The 15,909-nt window shown below is 41.7% G+C and overlaps 1 protein-coding gene across 5 annotated transcripts in view; it reads left to right on the forward strand.

The window, feature by feature from the left end:
• The window catches only part of ARHGAP26 (Rho GTPase activating protein 26), a 431,503-nt gene that overhangs the window by 125,949 nt on the left and 289,645 nt on the right, over nt 1–15,909 (forward strand). For all 5 annotated transcript variants that reach the window (XM_035014358.1, XM_035014359.1, XM_035014361.1 and 2 more), the window contains exons 7-9: nt 5,448–5,552; nt 7,249–7,378; nt 11,146–11,246. In XM_035014358.1, coding sequence (XP_034870249.1) covers nt 5,448–5,552; nt 7,249–7,378; nt 11,146–11,246 — 336 coding nt within the window. The remainder of the gene's footprint in view (nt 1–5,447; nt 5,553–7,248; nt 7,379–11,145; nt 11,247–15,909) is intronic.

The following is a 15,909-nucleotide window of genomic DNA, read 5'->3' on the forward strand; positions in this document are numbered from 1 at the left end:
TCTTCTTCTTCTTCTTCTTCTTCTTCTTCTTCTTCTTCTTCTTCTTCGTTCTTCTTCTTCTTCTTCGTTCTTCTTCGTTCTTCTTCTTCCTTTTTAAGAAACCTGCAAAGAATAATCCTTCTATTTCCTGGCACTCACTTTTAGTATATCAGTGTCTTGAGTTTTTGAGAGGCAGTATAATCATTGGTAAGGGCTCCAGAGCCAGACGGCCTAGATTTAAATCTCAGCTCAGCCATTTCCTAGCTGTGTGTTCTTGGGGAAGTTACCTATTTCTCTGAGCCTTAGTTTCCTTATCTACAACATGAGTATAATAATACCACCTACCATATAAAGATGTTAGGAGGAATAATTTAGTTTATCCATGTATGATGCTTAGAATAGAGTGAACCTAATTAACACCCAGTTAGTATGTAATTGCTAATTAGCACCCAGGCAATGATTACTTTTTATTAGAAGATAGAGGAATATGTAAGCTTCAGTCAGCCAGGGTCTACTTACATGAGCAAATGAGTCAAGTGGCAATATTAACAGAGTCTGCCTGTTTTAATATAAAAAGTCTTGGTAAATCTGAAAGCATTTACTTACTACCAGAAAAATTGCTGAAGATACCGCTGCTGTTTCTGAGGAGTTCAAAGCCTCATTAGGGAAGCATGATGTATATAGTAGAGAGGTATCCAAGGGAGCAAGCAGCTCAGTGCCATTTGAGTCAGGAGGGATCATGTGGGGAAGTGCCAGAGGGGTATCAAGAGTGGAAAACTGTTGTGATTTGTGGATGTGTCCCAGGCCATGCAGTGAGGCACCTGGAAAGCTAATGATAAAAATTTCTGGTCCCCTGTTAGAATGAAAAGAAAGTGATAGGATCTTGCCCACAGTTAAATTAAATGAGTTGGTTGAGAGGCTGCATGTAGAATTCACATGTGCAACCTTCACTTTTTTATAGAAGTTAATGTTGCTCAACCCACCACCTCATGGGCGGGTCAGGGCTTCGGGAGCTGTGACTAGCAGGAGGGATTGATCCAGAACACTGCTGATCAGACCCATGGTTGTCAAAGTCGAGAAATGCAGACTCTTGGCTCTACCCTAGAAAAATTGTGGGTTGGGGCCCAGTCATCAATCTTTTAGTAAGCCCTCTAAGGTGATTCTGTGGCACTTTTAAGTTTGAGCCCCTGGCTGAGATTGTGCAGAAGACCCTGAAATAACAGTTGATTAGGAGTAAATGTGTCATATGCTAATGGTCCCTTCACCTCCATAATGTCATCCAATCCTTACACTGTCTCTGAGGGTAGGTAATTGCTGTTTTATGTCTGTTTTCAGATGAGGAAATGAAAGCACATTTATTCTCTAAGGTGACATCTGGTATCTAGCAGAAGTGGAATGGCTCTTAGTTTCTCTGAAACAGTATTTGATTGCTTACAGGTGGAAAGGAAACCAGAAGAAATTTATTGAACTAAGTTGCTGGGGCACCTGGTGTGGGTATTCATATTTTGAGGTGGTTGCAGTCAAGAGAATCTTCCAGCCATTCAAGGAACCTCCATGGAGGTTGACTGTGTTCATTTGTTTCCTAGAAAGTAACTTCAAGTACCAGGATGTTACTGACCTTCAGAAAAAAGAAACAAAATTTTAGTGTTCCAAGCAAGAAAATTCAGACTTCTGGCCTTTATTTTCTTGTTGAGGTACTAAATGTTCTGGAGATTTTGGATTGCAGATAATGACATCCTGATTTCTTGAAGGTGAAGCCACGTTCCGTCTGTTCCCTGAGTTTTCATAATTGGAGGTTACGGAGTGCTACGGAGAACTCATTCCCCACATTCATCAGACACTGCATTCTCTGAGTTGTACCTGGAGAATATTTTTTGGTGCTGTGCCTTCCTGTCCTTTCTCACTACTTCTGCCCCACTGTAGGTCTTCATTTTCTCCTTTGATTTGTTGCATCCTATCTTGGGCTCCCCCCTTCCTCAGGCTGGGCTGGACACCGCCACCACAGTGCATCTTCTAACACATCCGTCTAAGTATATCCGTCTTGCTGAACAGCTCCTGTTGGCACTCCTGTGCTAAGGCTGTTATGTAGGTGATCTCTGTCTTCACCACCACCCAGTGCAGTAGTATGTAGCATTAGTGTCCTCCTGGAAAAGAAGAGTTACAGGGGATTACATGGCTTGCCCAGCACAGCTTATCATCACTCTACTGTCTGCCCTTCTCTTTGTCATGCGAATGAGTGATTCTTGGTGGTTATATTTGTTTGTGAAGGCTGCCATAACCAAGTACCACCAACTGGGTTCTCAGAATAAAAACTTCCTGCCTCTCATAGTTCTAGAGGCTAGAAGTCCAAGAGCAAGGTGTCAGCAGGGCCATGCTCCCTCTAAAACCTGTAGGGAAGATGTCCTTTCTTCCTTGTAGCTTCTGGTGGCTGGTTGGCAGTATTTGGCATTCCTTGCTTTATAGGTGCATCACTGCTATCCCTTGTCCTCATGTGGTTATCATGCCTCTGCTTCTCTGTCCAAATAGCCCCTTTTTATGGGGACACTGGTCATTTTAGATCAGGACCTGCTGGCCTGATTTTAACTTGAGTACCTCCGTAAAGACTCTATTTCCAAATAAAGTCACATTCTGAGTTACTGGGATTAGGACTTCAACAAAATTTTTTTGTCAGGGTTGGGGGAACACTATTCAGCCTGTAACAGTACCTTTGTTCTATGAATGGAAGCAACCTAAATTTATCAGATAGTCCAGAATGGTACAATTGTCACTGAATGAAGCACTTACATTTTTGCTTACTTAAAAAATATATATGCTATATTGTCTCGTAGGAAATAGGAATAGATTTTTTTTTAAAGTTATTTTCTGAAGAAAATAAGGATGGGGGTCCTTGAAGGCAAAAGGAGGTGGGGAAGGTCTTTCTTTGGTATTGCCTTTGTTGCGCTATGATTGTGTGTCCCTGGCTGTTCAGGGAGGAGCCTCTATGGATGTGCTGACTTATCTGCCAACCAAGGTGAGGCTACAATAAGCTTTTCCTCTTTGTGTTTGAGTACAAGCATTTCTTTGAGGCAGACAGATGATCCATCTCTGGAGTCTTTTGAGGACCTCGCCCAGCCCTCTGGGGAGTGAACTTTCATTTCCCACTGGGTAATGGATTCAAAGGTTCATGCAGTGTGTGGGAAGGGGATGTCAGGAGGTGTGCCAGGGGAAGAGAGATGCGGGCAGGGGAGAAGGGAAGGGGGCCAAGGATAACAATATCTATGGAATCATTTCCCATAGGGAAGTGGACAATCAAGCATGATATCAAAGGAAGTGAAAACCAAAATAAATACTAGTCACTCTCTGCCTTGAACACTTGTGTGCATGCCCAGGTGGTGTCTTAGTGAGCTGTTGGAGGATATATTTAATTACCTTGGACAAGAGAGGCCCTGTTGACTTTAAGTGGAAAATAAATCAGAGTTAACAGGAGAAATGGCTTTGGAATTAGCTGCTTATCTTCTGCATTATTCTCCAGGAGAGGATGATTCAGTGCCTTCGAAAAGTGATGGGCACAGCATTCAAGAATGGGGGGAAGGAAAAGATAAGAAACAACAGTTTTCATTGTGAACACTGACACTAGGTTTGGCATAAGGGCCTCTTCTTCTCTATTCCTGGATCCATCTAGCTGGAAAACCCTGAGTGTTCCTTTCAAAAAAGTATTTTATATGGTGGAAGTTCAAAAGCTTCCATCATCTTTCAAGAAAATAATTCATTATTAGTCTTTGGTGACTCTATGTGGTTTACCACTCCTTCATTGATTTATATTAGTGATCTGTATATGGCGTCACAAGATATTTTTTGAGCCAGAGGACCCAGCAGGCCTGCTTTCTGACCTCGCATGAGAATCTAAGGGAATAGTTGCTCTGGGGACAATAGCAGTGGGAAGTTGGGATATCATATTATTAAAAGCTGGGTTTTGCCTGACTTCACAATACAGAGCTCTTTGATCAACTGGGCTGGGCAGTGGCTCAGTCCAAAGACCATTCTTTGCTCTGAGCTCAGGTAGAGTAGCACATACCTTACCACGTAGCACATACCTTACCATGTAGCACATACCATACAATGCTTACCATTCCTGCCACAAGCCAGGTGGGAGATGAACGGGGGTGGGCTGTTTCCTTTGCCATCATTGTTAGGGCTGCCTCTCAGAAGAGGGTTCTCTCAGAAGAGGAGAGTTAGGTGAAAAAACAAAGTGAGAATATGTTTAATTACTAGAGGTATGTTCGTTTGAGGGACTGGAAAATTAAATAACAATATAAAACAAAGCAACTGTATCTTGATGTAACATGTGTTAGAGCAGGTCAGGGAGGTCAGAGTGGACCACTCAGAAAATGTGAGTTGGCATTGAAAAGTTTGAGTTAGAACAGGGATGGAGTCCCCAAATGCAGTATGACAGAGATTGTGACAAGGTAAAGTTCTGGTTCTTCTAAAGCCTTGTTAAGGCTTGTATTGCAATCCTTTCTCCAGGTTGAGATTTGGAACTGAGGCAAGATGCATAGAACTTGGGAAGGGGCCAGGGAAACCTAACAACAGTAGCTTTGTGTGTAGGTTCTGGGAGGAAGTAAGGTAGGAACATTGGTTAGCCTGGAGAAGTGAAGATTGGCAGGACTCAGGGTGGGAACATTAATAGTTTTCACTGTATGAAGGTGTGTTGTGAGAATCAGGCTGAACAGATGTTTTCACTCTTCACTAAATACAAGACTACAAAGTGAATGGACTTAATACCTTTTAGCTCGAGGGGATTTAAATGAGAATTTAGGGAACCATCATAACTGAAGATGTGGGAACATGGGAATATTTTAATAATGGCATCCCTGGTGTTTACCTGTGGGTAGTTTAGGGAGAGCACAGAAGCACATTTGAGCTGAAGTCTGATCTGGGTGATTTTCTTTGATTTGACTTTGCCTGTGACACTGCGGACTCAGGACATACCATCTTCCTCTTCTCCCCTCTCTGTTGGCCGTCAATATAACTATACTTTTCCGCATGGTAACCTGATACTACAGATGTATTTGATGGCGACTGAGTTGGTCTTGAAGGAGACTGGTCTTCAATTTCTGAAGAAATGATTTTCTTTGAAGGTACTGAGGCTCAGAGTAAGAGCTTGGATGTTGATGCTGAAGAGACTTGGTTTCAAATCCTGGTTGCTGCTTACTTTGTCTTTTGGAGCAAGTTACTTAACCTTTCTGAACTTGCTTTCTCAATATTGAAATGGAGACAACCGTAGTACTTACCTGCTAGGCTGTTAAGAGCATTTAGTGAGAGCAGACATACGATGTTACAGTGCCTGGCATACGAGTAAGCTCAGTAGATGATAGGCATTTTTATTACTGTGTTCTAGCCTTTCAAATCAAGGTTGGGAACTCAGGTAAAGCTGCATAATACCTATTTAACATGCTTATGTGAACTCTGCCCTTCTTCTTTCCTTACAGCTACTGGCATTCTTGCAAGGACTCTTCACTTTCTATCACCATGGTTATGAACTGGCCAAGGATTTCAGCGACTTCAAGACTGAGTTGACCATTAGCATACAGAATGTGAGTGGGCAAAGAGATAGGCTTCCTTTTCCTGGTTGAGAAAAGGAAAGAACACAAAGTATGGGTCTGATTGCATAGAGATCACTTATTTGGATTGGAATGCAGATGAGGAAGATGGGTCTTGCTTGGGTTCAAAGGGCAGCTGGGGCAGACATTTGTAGGGTGCTTGGTGGCCCCAGGTTAGAGCATCAACCTCTTTTCCATTATTTCTAAGCACTATTTATGTTTTCGGAAGTCCTGCTGATATTTTTGTTTTAAATCTGTAGCACCAGAGTCAGGATTTCCTTTGGCAGTGGAAGGCCTAGCCTCCCTCTGTGCATCTAGCTGCCTGGCCACAAGAGACCTTGCAGGGTGTTCAGGAGTTGGGGGTGGGGCATACATGCTGGCCTCCAGCTCAAAGGATATGATCTTGTTTAACTTTTAGTAAGGCTCACAGGAAATCCAAGTCAGAGCCATTTACTCCCAGTCTCCTTCCCCACATTTTAACCAGCAGGACCTTTTGGTGCTCAGAATTGTGCTAAGGGCCGTTTGGTTAGCAGTTACTGGTCTCAAACCCCTGTGTCACTATGTGGCTGGCTATATTAGTCTGCGTGTTGTCTTTGTCTCTAGATGATGCTGTGTAGAAAAGAAACCCAAGTGTGTCCTTGTGAGTTTTATTGCATGGGTTTAGAAGCCTGGAGCTTGCCCTGCCACAGTTCTCTGTGTTGTTTTGGAAAACAGACAAGGTTTCCCAAAGCATGGCTTCCCCTTAGGCCAGCTTCCTCAGAAGGTAGACTCGGAAGTGGAGGTTTACGTGTAGCAGGTTTACAGGGGAGTAGGGTCAGAAAAATCACCCGTGAGAGAGAGGGCAGCAGACCCCTGCCAAAGAAGTTGAGCTGTGAAGCCTCAGTCAATGCCCTGGGGTGTCCTGGAGCTGATATCGACCTTCACAGTGACTTCAATAGAAGCAAGGGTGCCAGGCTTTGGACCCCTTCCCCTTTTGCCCCTAGCCTTGACTAGTCATGGGGTGCAGGTTGCGCTGGGGAAAGAGTTACCTTGAGTGAACCAGCTCCCTTTTGAGGAAGGAACCATCTATGAACCATCAGCAAGTGGTATTCCTGCAGTTGGAGAAATAAGTCCCTCTGTCTTTTTTTTTTTTTAAGATTTTATTTATTTGTGAGAGAGAGAATGAGAGACAGAGAGCATGAGAGGGAGGAGGGTCAGAGGGAGAAGCAGACTCCCTGCTGAGCAGGGAGCCTGATGTGGGACTCGATCCCGGGACTCCAGGATCATGACCTGAGCCAAAGGCAGTCGCTTAACCAACTGAGCCACCCAGGCGCCCCTAAGTCCCTCTGTCTTGAAGGGAGCTTGGGGGACTGTTCTGTGAACTATCTGAATCAGGGTCCCTTGGGATGCTTGTTTAAAATGCACATTTCTGGGTCCAGGGGTACTAAATTAATCTTTAGGGGTGATGCCTGGACATTTGTATTTTCTCCACATTGTCCAGGTGATTTTGATGGTCTTGAGAGTTTTGAGAGTCATTCTGGTATAGGATTTTATGGTCAAAAGGTACTTCTTGAAAGTATTTGCCTAATTCCTAGGTGGCTCAATGTTCCTTACCTGGTTTTAGATCTAAGGATTCCATAGGTTGATGTTGTGAATTGTTAGAGATGAGAACAAGGTTTCATTTCTTTGATTTAAATGCCTTTCATCCTAGACAAGAAATCGCTTTGAAGGCACCAGGTCAGAAGTGGAATCGCTGATGAAAAAGATGAAGGAGAATCCCCTTGAGCACAAGACCATCAGTCCCTACACCATGGAAGGGTACCTGTATGTTCAGGAGAAACGTAAGTGCTGGTGGTGAACGATGGCTTGGGGTACACTTAGGCCTTTTGCCCGGGAGGTAGAGGGTGTGTCTAGTAGTGCCTCGCCTAGAGCACAGCTTCTGTAAATATAGATTCGGGTGATGAGAGTAGCTGATAGTTGAGTTTTTTAAGGGAAAGATACCCAAAAGGTCTTGTCTACCTCCCCGTGATGTGTTCTGTTTTCTTTGTAACTGGAAATTCCCTTAGGAACCTGGAATTCATTGAGGCTCTGTGGTGATTTTTTTCTCCTTAATATCACTTGACGTGCCTGAACGCTTAGCATGGCTTTAGCTGTCGCACGCTTGGCATAGAGGCTCTGAAAGGGCCTTGCATGCTAGACCTTACTGTCTATCAGTAGTCATATCCTTGTGTGGACTTAATATGGAATGATTTTGTTCCATTCAAGACTTGGTTCGGCAAGGACCAAATAGTCATGACTTAGGCCTTTTCACCTCCTTTCTTCAATTGCTGTCATTTCAACCCTTACATTTTGTGAGTAGAAACACAAACTCACTCCGAGAGGTAGGAAGAGAAATCCATTGTCCTGCCAATGTGATGTCAAGGAAAGAAACACCAGGTGCTGCTAATCCAGACTTCTTTGTGATGACTCATAGGCTACTGCGATAGGTCTGGGGAAAGGCTTTTTGATGGGGCCGTGCTTTGAGGGTAGCACTTCCAGACTTAGCTCATGGAGTGCTAGGGATAGAAGAAGGTCAATTTTTTTTTTTCTTTAATGGATAGTTCTCTTAGTCTTCCATCCCTCCTTTTTCGGTTGGACATATTAATCCTCCCAGATTTTTGCTGGTTTTGTGCTCTTTACTGTCCTTCTGTTGATTCAGGGTGAGGCAAATGTCTTCACTCCTAGAAGCTTACTAATGGAACAGAACACTTGATTTCAGTGATTATTCTAGTTAGTGATTGCTCAAAAGTTTGCTTGGCCCTAAAATTGTTGCCTGGTGACAATGGGGGCAGTAGTGGGGTTTGAGTTTGGAGGCATTGGTTATCTTGAGGGTTTTTATGCCCTTTATTCTGACAGGGATGAGTTTGTTGAGGTTTATAAGAAGTGGAAGGTACTTTAGTACTGTGTTTTGTGTAGACCTCAATATAAGGTGTTACCTTTTTTACCCAATGAGAAGAGCCACCCCAAAAAAGTTTAAGGTCAACTTGAATATAGTTCAGTGTCCACTTACAATACTTAATTTATTAATATTATTCACTTACATATATGTAATCTGCATTCACATTAATAAACCAATTTTATTCAAACACTTCACATGCTTTTTAAAACATGAATGTCTTGATAATCATTAGAACCAGATTTTAACTCTCAAACACATGAGTCTAGAGCATATCAATGGGATACAGCTTTTGTCATTTGAAAGTTTTGGTGACTTACTACTTAGAAATAATTTGAAATGTGAAGAAAAATTGCAAGAAGAGTATAATGAACAACTATATGCCCTTTATCTAGATGCATGAATTTTTACCATTGTTCCACAATTTACAGAGTTCTTTCTCTTTCTGGGTGTGTGTGTACACATATCACAGTCACAGAGACACACACACATTGCCGTTTTTTCTGACTCGTTTTGGAACTAATTCCATACCCCATGCTTCTTTACTTTAGTGTGTATTTCCTATTCTTTTTATGTAACCACAGTATAGTTTCCATATCCAGCAAATGTAACATTGATAAGATATTTAATGTAAATGACAGGTCCTATTCCAATTTTGTCAGTTGTCCCAGTAATGCCCTTATAAAGCATTTTCTTTTCCTTCTGTCTAGATAGGACTTCATACTGCGTTTGTCATGACTTACTCTGTAATAATTCCTCAGCTTTTCTTTGTCCTTCATGACACATTTTTGAAGAGTGTAAGCCAGTTCTTTTCTAGAATTTTCTTCACTGTGGGTTTGTCTAATGTTTCCCGGTGATTAGATTCAGGTTAGGCATCCCTTGTCAAATCCTATATAAGTAGTAACATTTGTGTTCTTATCTGGGTACCACGTCTAGCGGCACAGGATGGCCATCTGCCCCTCAGTGGTGATGTTAATTTTGGTCACTCACTCAAAGTATCATTTAGTTTATCCACTGTACAGTCACTAGTCTTCCCTTGTAGCTCATTAGCAGTGTATGGGGAGACCCCTTAAGACCATATCTTTCTCATCAAGCTTTGCTAGAGTTAGCATCCACTGGCAGTTCTTGCCTAAACAGATGGTTACTGTGATGGTTGCAAAATGGTGATTTCTCAGCTCTGTCACTCTCCCACATTTATTAGTTAGTGTACTGCAAGGAAGCAACCGCCCTCCCCTCCTCATTCTCTTCTTCTCTCCTTTCTTAGCCATCCATCCATCCATCCATCCATCCATCCATCCATCCATCCATCCATCCATCTTATTGTCAGGATGGACTTAAGGATTTCTGTTCTATTCAGTAGGCTAAATCCAAGTCCAGTACTGTTCTTATTTGTTTGGATGCTCAGATGATTTAAGATACAGAACTTTAGGAATCTCTGTGTTGTGCTATCCTTGGAATTTTTTCTCTGAGCCACAAAAATAAATTAGAATGGTTGGTATTTTTGTCTTTGATGCTTCAATGTAGACACTTACTGTGTTGCTTTTTACTTTTTTCATTTCCTACGTAATATTCCACTTTTTTTTTTTTTAAAGATTTTATTTATTTATTTGAGAGAGAGAATGAGAGAGAGAGCATGAGAGGGGGGAGGGTCAGAGGGAGAAGCAGACTCCCTGCTGAGCAGGGAGCCCGATGCGGGACTCGATCCTGGGACTCCAGGATCATGACCTGAGCCGAAGGCAGTCACTTAACCAACTGAGCCACCCAGGCGCCCCGTAATATTCCACATTTGCTATGGGCACTGATACCCTGAAAAATAACTACTAAATCTTTGTTAAATCTCATGTTACTACTTAAAAACAACAGCAGCAACAACAACAACAAAACCATTTCTGCTCTGTGATCTCTTTGAGCATCTAAGGCTAGTGTTGATTGAGGACCTTGGAGGCTAATAATGCTGATTATGCCTTCTTCCTCTAATAATATTTTGTTATTCAAGATAAAGTAGTTAGCCAACCACCAGGTAGAATCAGGATTTGACTGAAGGGCATCTCCCTCTTTCCTGAGGGATAATATTGAGGGACAGACTCCTTAGATTACATTTGGGTATTTATAGTTACTTCCATTTACATCTTTGTGTCAGAGTTTGCCTGTCTGCTTTTCAGATCATCTTGAGTCTGGTAAAGTACAGATTAGGGGTTTGGCAGTAGGTCAGAACCTCTGTATGTCTTTGCAGAGAGTTGCAGAGCAGCTGTGTGGGAAGCATGAAGTCATCACACCAGATGGGAACAGTGACAGGCACTTTGAGGAGCTTTTCTCTGTTCTTTCCTCAATCATCTTACTTCTGTCAGGGGAGAAGGAAACTTCAAGTGGAGATTGATGATGGGAAAGAGAATTAATTTCCCCAGGGAACCTCTACTTCCCTTATATTTTAAGACCCACTGGATACAGCATTTAGTGGGAAACAGTCTTCCTTGGTCCCTGGGGAAAGCCCTGGGTCAATTCCATTTCCAGCCCGTGGGATCAGATTTCTGCCTGTTCCAGTCTAGCTGGTGGAGATTACATTGCCCTTAGAAACAGTTTAAGGGTAGGTGAGCACTGTGGGTTGTGGGCTGTGTGTATTTCCAGCATGCGTTCGACACATAGAGATGTTTCATGGGAAATACTACCTTGCAGGTCACTTTGGAACTTCTTGGGTGAAGCACTACTGTACATATCAACGGGATTCCAAACAAATCACCATGGTACCATTTGACCAAAAGTCAGGAGGAAAGGGGGTGAGTTCGTTTTTTAAATTTCATGCTTGATTTGCTTGGCTAACATAGGATGGTTATAATGCATATGTATAGCAACACCTTCAGTGTGTCACTGTCATTTTCTTTTTTTGTTTTTTAAGTTTTTTTTTTTCTACTGAAGTATAATTAGCATACAGTATTAAATTTCCCTTCAGGTATACAGTATAATGACTCAACAATTGTATACATTACTCAGTGCTCGTCACAGTACGTAGACTTTTAAACTCCTTATCTATTCCATTCACCGCCCCCCACTCACCTTCCCTCTGGCAACCATCAGTTTGTTCTCTATGTTTGAGTCTGTTTTTTTGTCCATCTGGACATTTGCTTTTTCTTTGTTGGTTCATTTGTTTCTTATATTGCACATTTAAATGAAATCATATGGTTTTTGTCTTACTCTGTCTGACCTATTTTACTTAGCATTTATACCCTCTAGGTCCATCCATGTTGTTGCAAGTGGGAATACCTCGTTTTTTTTTCATGGTTGAGTAATACTCCTTTATATATATATCCCAGTTTCATTCTTTTGCATTTGGCTGACCAGTTTTCCCAGCACCATTTGTTGAAGAAGACTGTGTTTTCCTCATTGTATATTCTTGCCTCCTTTGTTGTAGATTAATAGATCATATAGGTGTGGGTTTATCCGTGGATTCTCTATCCTGTTCCATGGAGCTATATGTCTGGTTTTGTGCCAGAACCATACTGTTTTGATCACTACAGCTTTGTAGTGTATCTGGAAATCTGGGATTGTGATATCTCCAACTTTGTTCTTCTTTCGCAAGATTGCTTTGCTGTAGTTTTCCTTACTTTTACACAATAGTTCTAGGAGGAATAGTACCCTAGACAGTAACTATAGCAAGGCGAGTATTCTTAGCTTTAAGTTCTATTAGGAGCTGCAACTAAGAAAGATTCTTGTATTTCACATATATACAATGTTAAGTATGTCAAATGTGTTTAGATGCTAGAAATTCCTGGATGGCCTTGTCCTGTGAAACTGATGGATATCACTCTTACTTGATACAAAGAGGGCTGCAAGCTAATGGTTTAGGTGTCCTGATTATCTGTTGCTGTGTAACAGATCACTGAAAAACTTCGCAACTTTTTTTTTTCTAAAGATTTTATTTATTTATTTATGTGTGAGAGAGAGAGAGCATGAGCAGGGGGAGAGGGAGAGAGGCAGATGGAGAGGCAGAGGGAGAGGGACAAGCAGACTTCCCACTGAGTGGGGAGCCTGACACAGGGCTCGATCCCAGGACCCCGAGATCATGACCTGAGCTAACGTCAGATGTTTAACCGATTGAGCCACCCAGGTGCCCAAACTTGCCAACTTTTAAAACAACACCAGTCATTTTAGTATTTCTCACAGTTTCTGAATGGGTCAGGAATTGGGTGAGCGTTGGGATGGGTGCTTTGGGCTCAGGGTTTCTCAGGGGGTTCCAATCAGATGGTAGCAGGAGCTGGAACAGTGAGGGTTTAAAGCAGCTGAAGGCTGGTCAGCCATGACTCTCTTTCTTTCTCCTGATCTCCTTCCTCCCCTTCCCTCTTTCCCACCTGCTCTGTATAGTATCAGGGCCTGTCCATCTGGTTTCTCAATGGGAGATAGTTTGGATTTCCTCACAGCATGGTGGCCTCAGGGCAGCTAAAGATGTCAAGAGTGAATATTCCAGCAGTGAAAGCAGAGACTGCATGTAGCCTTAGAAGTCATAGAGCTCTGTTGGTTGAAGCAGTCCTAAAAGCCCCCCAAGCCCACCCAGTTTCATGGGGAGAGGATGTAGACCAGCCTCTTGATGGGAGGAATATTACAGTCACATGAAGAATGTGTAGGATAGAAATACTCTTGCAGACTCATTTTAGACCCAAAGACACCCCCAGATTTAAAGTGAGGGGGTGGAAAACCATTTACCATGCTAATGGACACCAAAAGAAAGCTGGGGTGGCAATCCTTATATCAGACAAATTAGATTTTAAACCAAAGACTGTAATAAGAGATGAGGAAGGACACTATATCCTACTTAAAGGGTCTATCCAACAAGAAGATCTAACAACTGTAAATATCTATGCCCCTAACATGGGACCAGCCAATTATATAAGGCAATTAATGACAAAAGCAAAGAAACACATCGACAACAATACAGTAATAGCGGGGGACTTTAACACCCCCCTCACTGAAATGGACAGATCGTCTAAGCAAAAGATCAACAAGGAAATAAAGACTTTAAATGACACACTGGACCAAATGGACTTCACAGACATATTCAGAACATTCCATCCCAAAGCAACAGAATACACATTCTTCTCTAGTGCCCATGGAACATTCTCCAGAATCGATCACATCCTAGGTCAGAAATCAGGTCTTAACTGGTACCAAAAGATTGGGATCATTCCCTGCCTGTTTTCAGACCACAATGCTTTGAAACTAGAACTCAATCACAAGAGGAAAGTCAGAAAGAGCTCAAATACATGGAGACTAAAGAGCATCCTACTAAAGAATAAATGGGTCAACCAGGAAATTAAAGAAGAATTAAAAAAATTCGTGGAAACCAAGGAAAATGAAAACACAACTATTCAAAATCTTTGGGATGCAGCAAAGGCAGTCCTAAGAGGAAAGTATATAGCAATACAAGCCTTTCTCAAGAAACAAGAAAGGTCTCAAGTACACAACCTAACCCTCCACCTAAAGGAGCTGGAGAAAGAACAGCAAATAAAGCCTAAACCCAGCAGGAGAAGAGAAATAATAAAGATCAGAGCAGAAATCAATGAAATAGAAACTAAAACAACAGTAGAACAGATCAACGAAACTAGGAGCTGGTTCTTTGAAAGAATTAACAAGATTGATAAACCCCTGGCCAGACTTACCAAAAAGAGAAGAGAAATGACCCAAATCAACAAAATCATGAATGAAAGAGGAGAGATCACAACCAACACCAAAGAAATACAAACAATTATAAGAACATATTATGAGCAACTCTATGCCACCAAATTAGATAACCTGGAAGAAATGGAGGCATTCTTAGAGATGTATCAACTACCAAAACTGAACCAGGAAGAAATAGAAAACCTGAACAGACCTATAACCACTAAGGAAATTGAAGCAGTCATTAAAAATCTCCCAAAAAACAAAAGCCCAGGGCCAGATGGCTTCCCAGGGGAATTCTACCAAACATTTAAAGAAGAATTAATACCTATTCTTCTGAAACTGTTCCAAAAAATAGAAATGGAAGGAAAACTTCCAAACTCATTTTATGAGGCCACCATTACCTTGATCCCAAAACCAGACAAAGACCCCATCAAAAAGGAGAACTACAGACCAATATCCCTGATGAACACGGATGCAAAAATTCTCACCAAAATACTAGCGAATAGGATCCAACAGTACATTAAAAGGATTATTCACCACGACCAAGTGGGATTTATCCCTGGGCTGCAAGGTTGGTTCAACATCTGCAAATCAATCAACGTGATACAATACATTAACAAAAGAAAGAACAAGGATCATATGATCCTCTCAATAGATGCAGAAAAAGCATTTGACAAAGTACAGCATCCTTTCTTGATCAAAACTCTTCAGAGTATAGGCATAGAGGGTACATACCTCAATATCATAAAAACCATCTATGAAAAACCTACAGCGAATATCATTCTCAATGGGGAAAAACTGAGAGCTTTCCCCCTAAGGTCAGGAACGCGGCAGGGATGCCCACTATCACCACTGCTATTCAACATAGTATTGGAAGTCCTAGCCACAGCAATCAGACAACAAAAAGAAATCAAAGGCATCCAAATTGGCAAAGAAGAAGTCAAACTCTCACTCTTTGCAGATGATATGATACTTTATGTGGAAAACCCCAAAGACTCCACTCCAAAACTGCTAGAACTCATACAGGAATTCAGTAAAGTGGCAGGATATAAAATCAATGCACAGAAGTCAGTGGCATTCCTATACACCAACAACAAGACAGAAGAAAGAGAAATTAAGGAGTTGATGCCATTTACAATTGCACCCCAAACCATAAGATACCTAGGCATAAATCTAACCAAAGAGGCAAAGGATCTGTACTCAGAAAACTATAAAATACTCATGAAAGAAATTGAGGAAGACATAAAAAAATGGAAAAATGTTCCATGCTCATGGATTGGAAGAACAAATATTGTGAAGATGTCAATGCTACCTAGAGCAATCTACACATTCAATGCAATCCCCATCAAAATACCATCCACATTTTTTCAAAGAAATGGAACAAATAATCCTAAAATTTGTATGGAACCGGAAAAGACCCCGCATAGCCAGAGGAATGTTGAAAAAGAAAAGCAAAGCCGGCGGCATCACAATTCCGGACTTCCAGCTCTATTACAAAGCTGTCCTCATCAAGACAGTATGGTACTGGCACAAAAACAGACACATAGATCAATGGAAGAGAACAGAGAGCCCAGAAATGGACCCTCAACTCTATGGTCAACTCATCTTTGACAAAGCAGGAAAGAATGTCCAGTGGAAAAAAGACAGTCTCTTCAACAAATGGTGTTGGGAAAATTGGATAGCGACATGCAGAAGAATGAAACTGGACCATGTCCTTACACCACACACAAAAATAGACTCCAAATGGTTGAAAAACCTCAATGTGAGACAGGAGTCCATTAAAATCCT

This window comes from Mirounga leonina, unplaced genomic scaffold (genome assembly GCF_011800145.1).
Source record: "Mirounga leonina isolate KUSES-001 unplaced genomic scaffold, KU_Mleo_1.0 Mir_168, whole genome shotgun sequence".
Classification (NCBI taxonomy): domain Eukaryota; kingdom Metazoa; phylum Chordata; class Mammalia; order Carnivora; family Phocidae; genus Mirounga; species Mirounga leonina.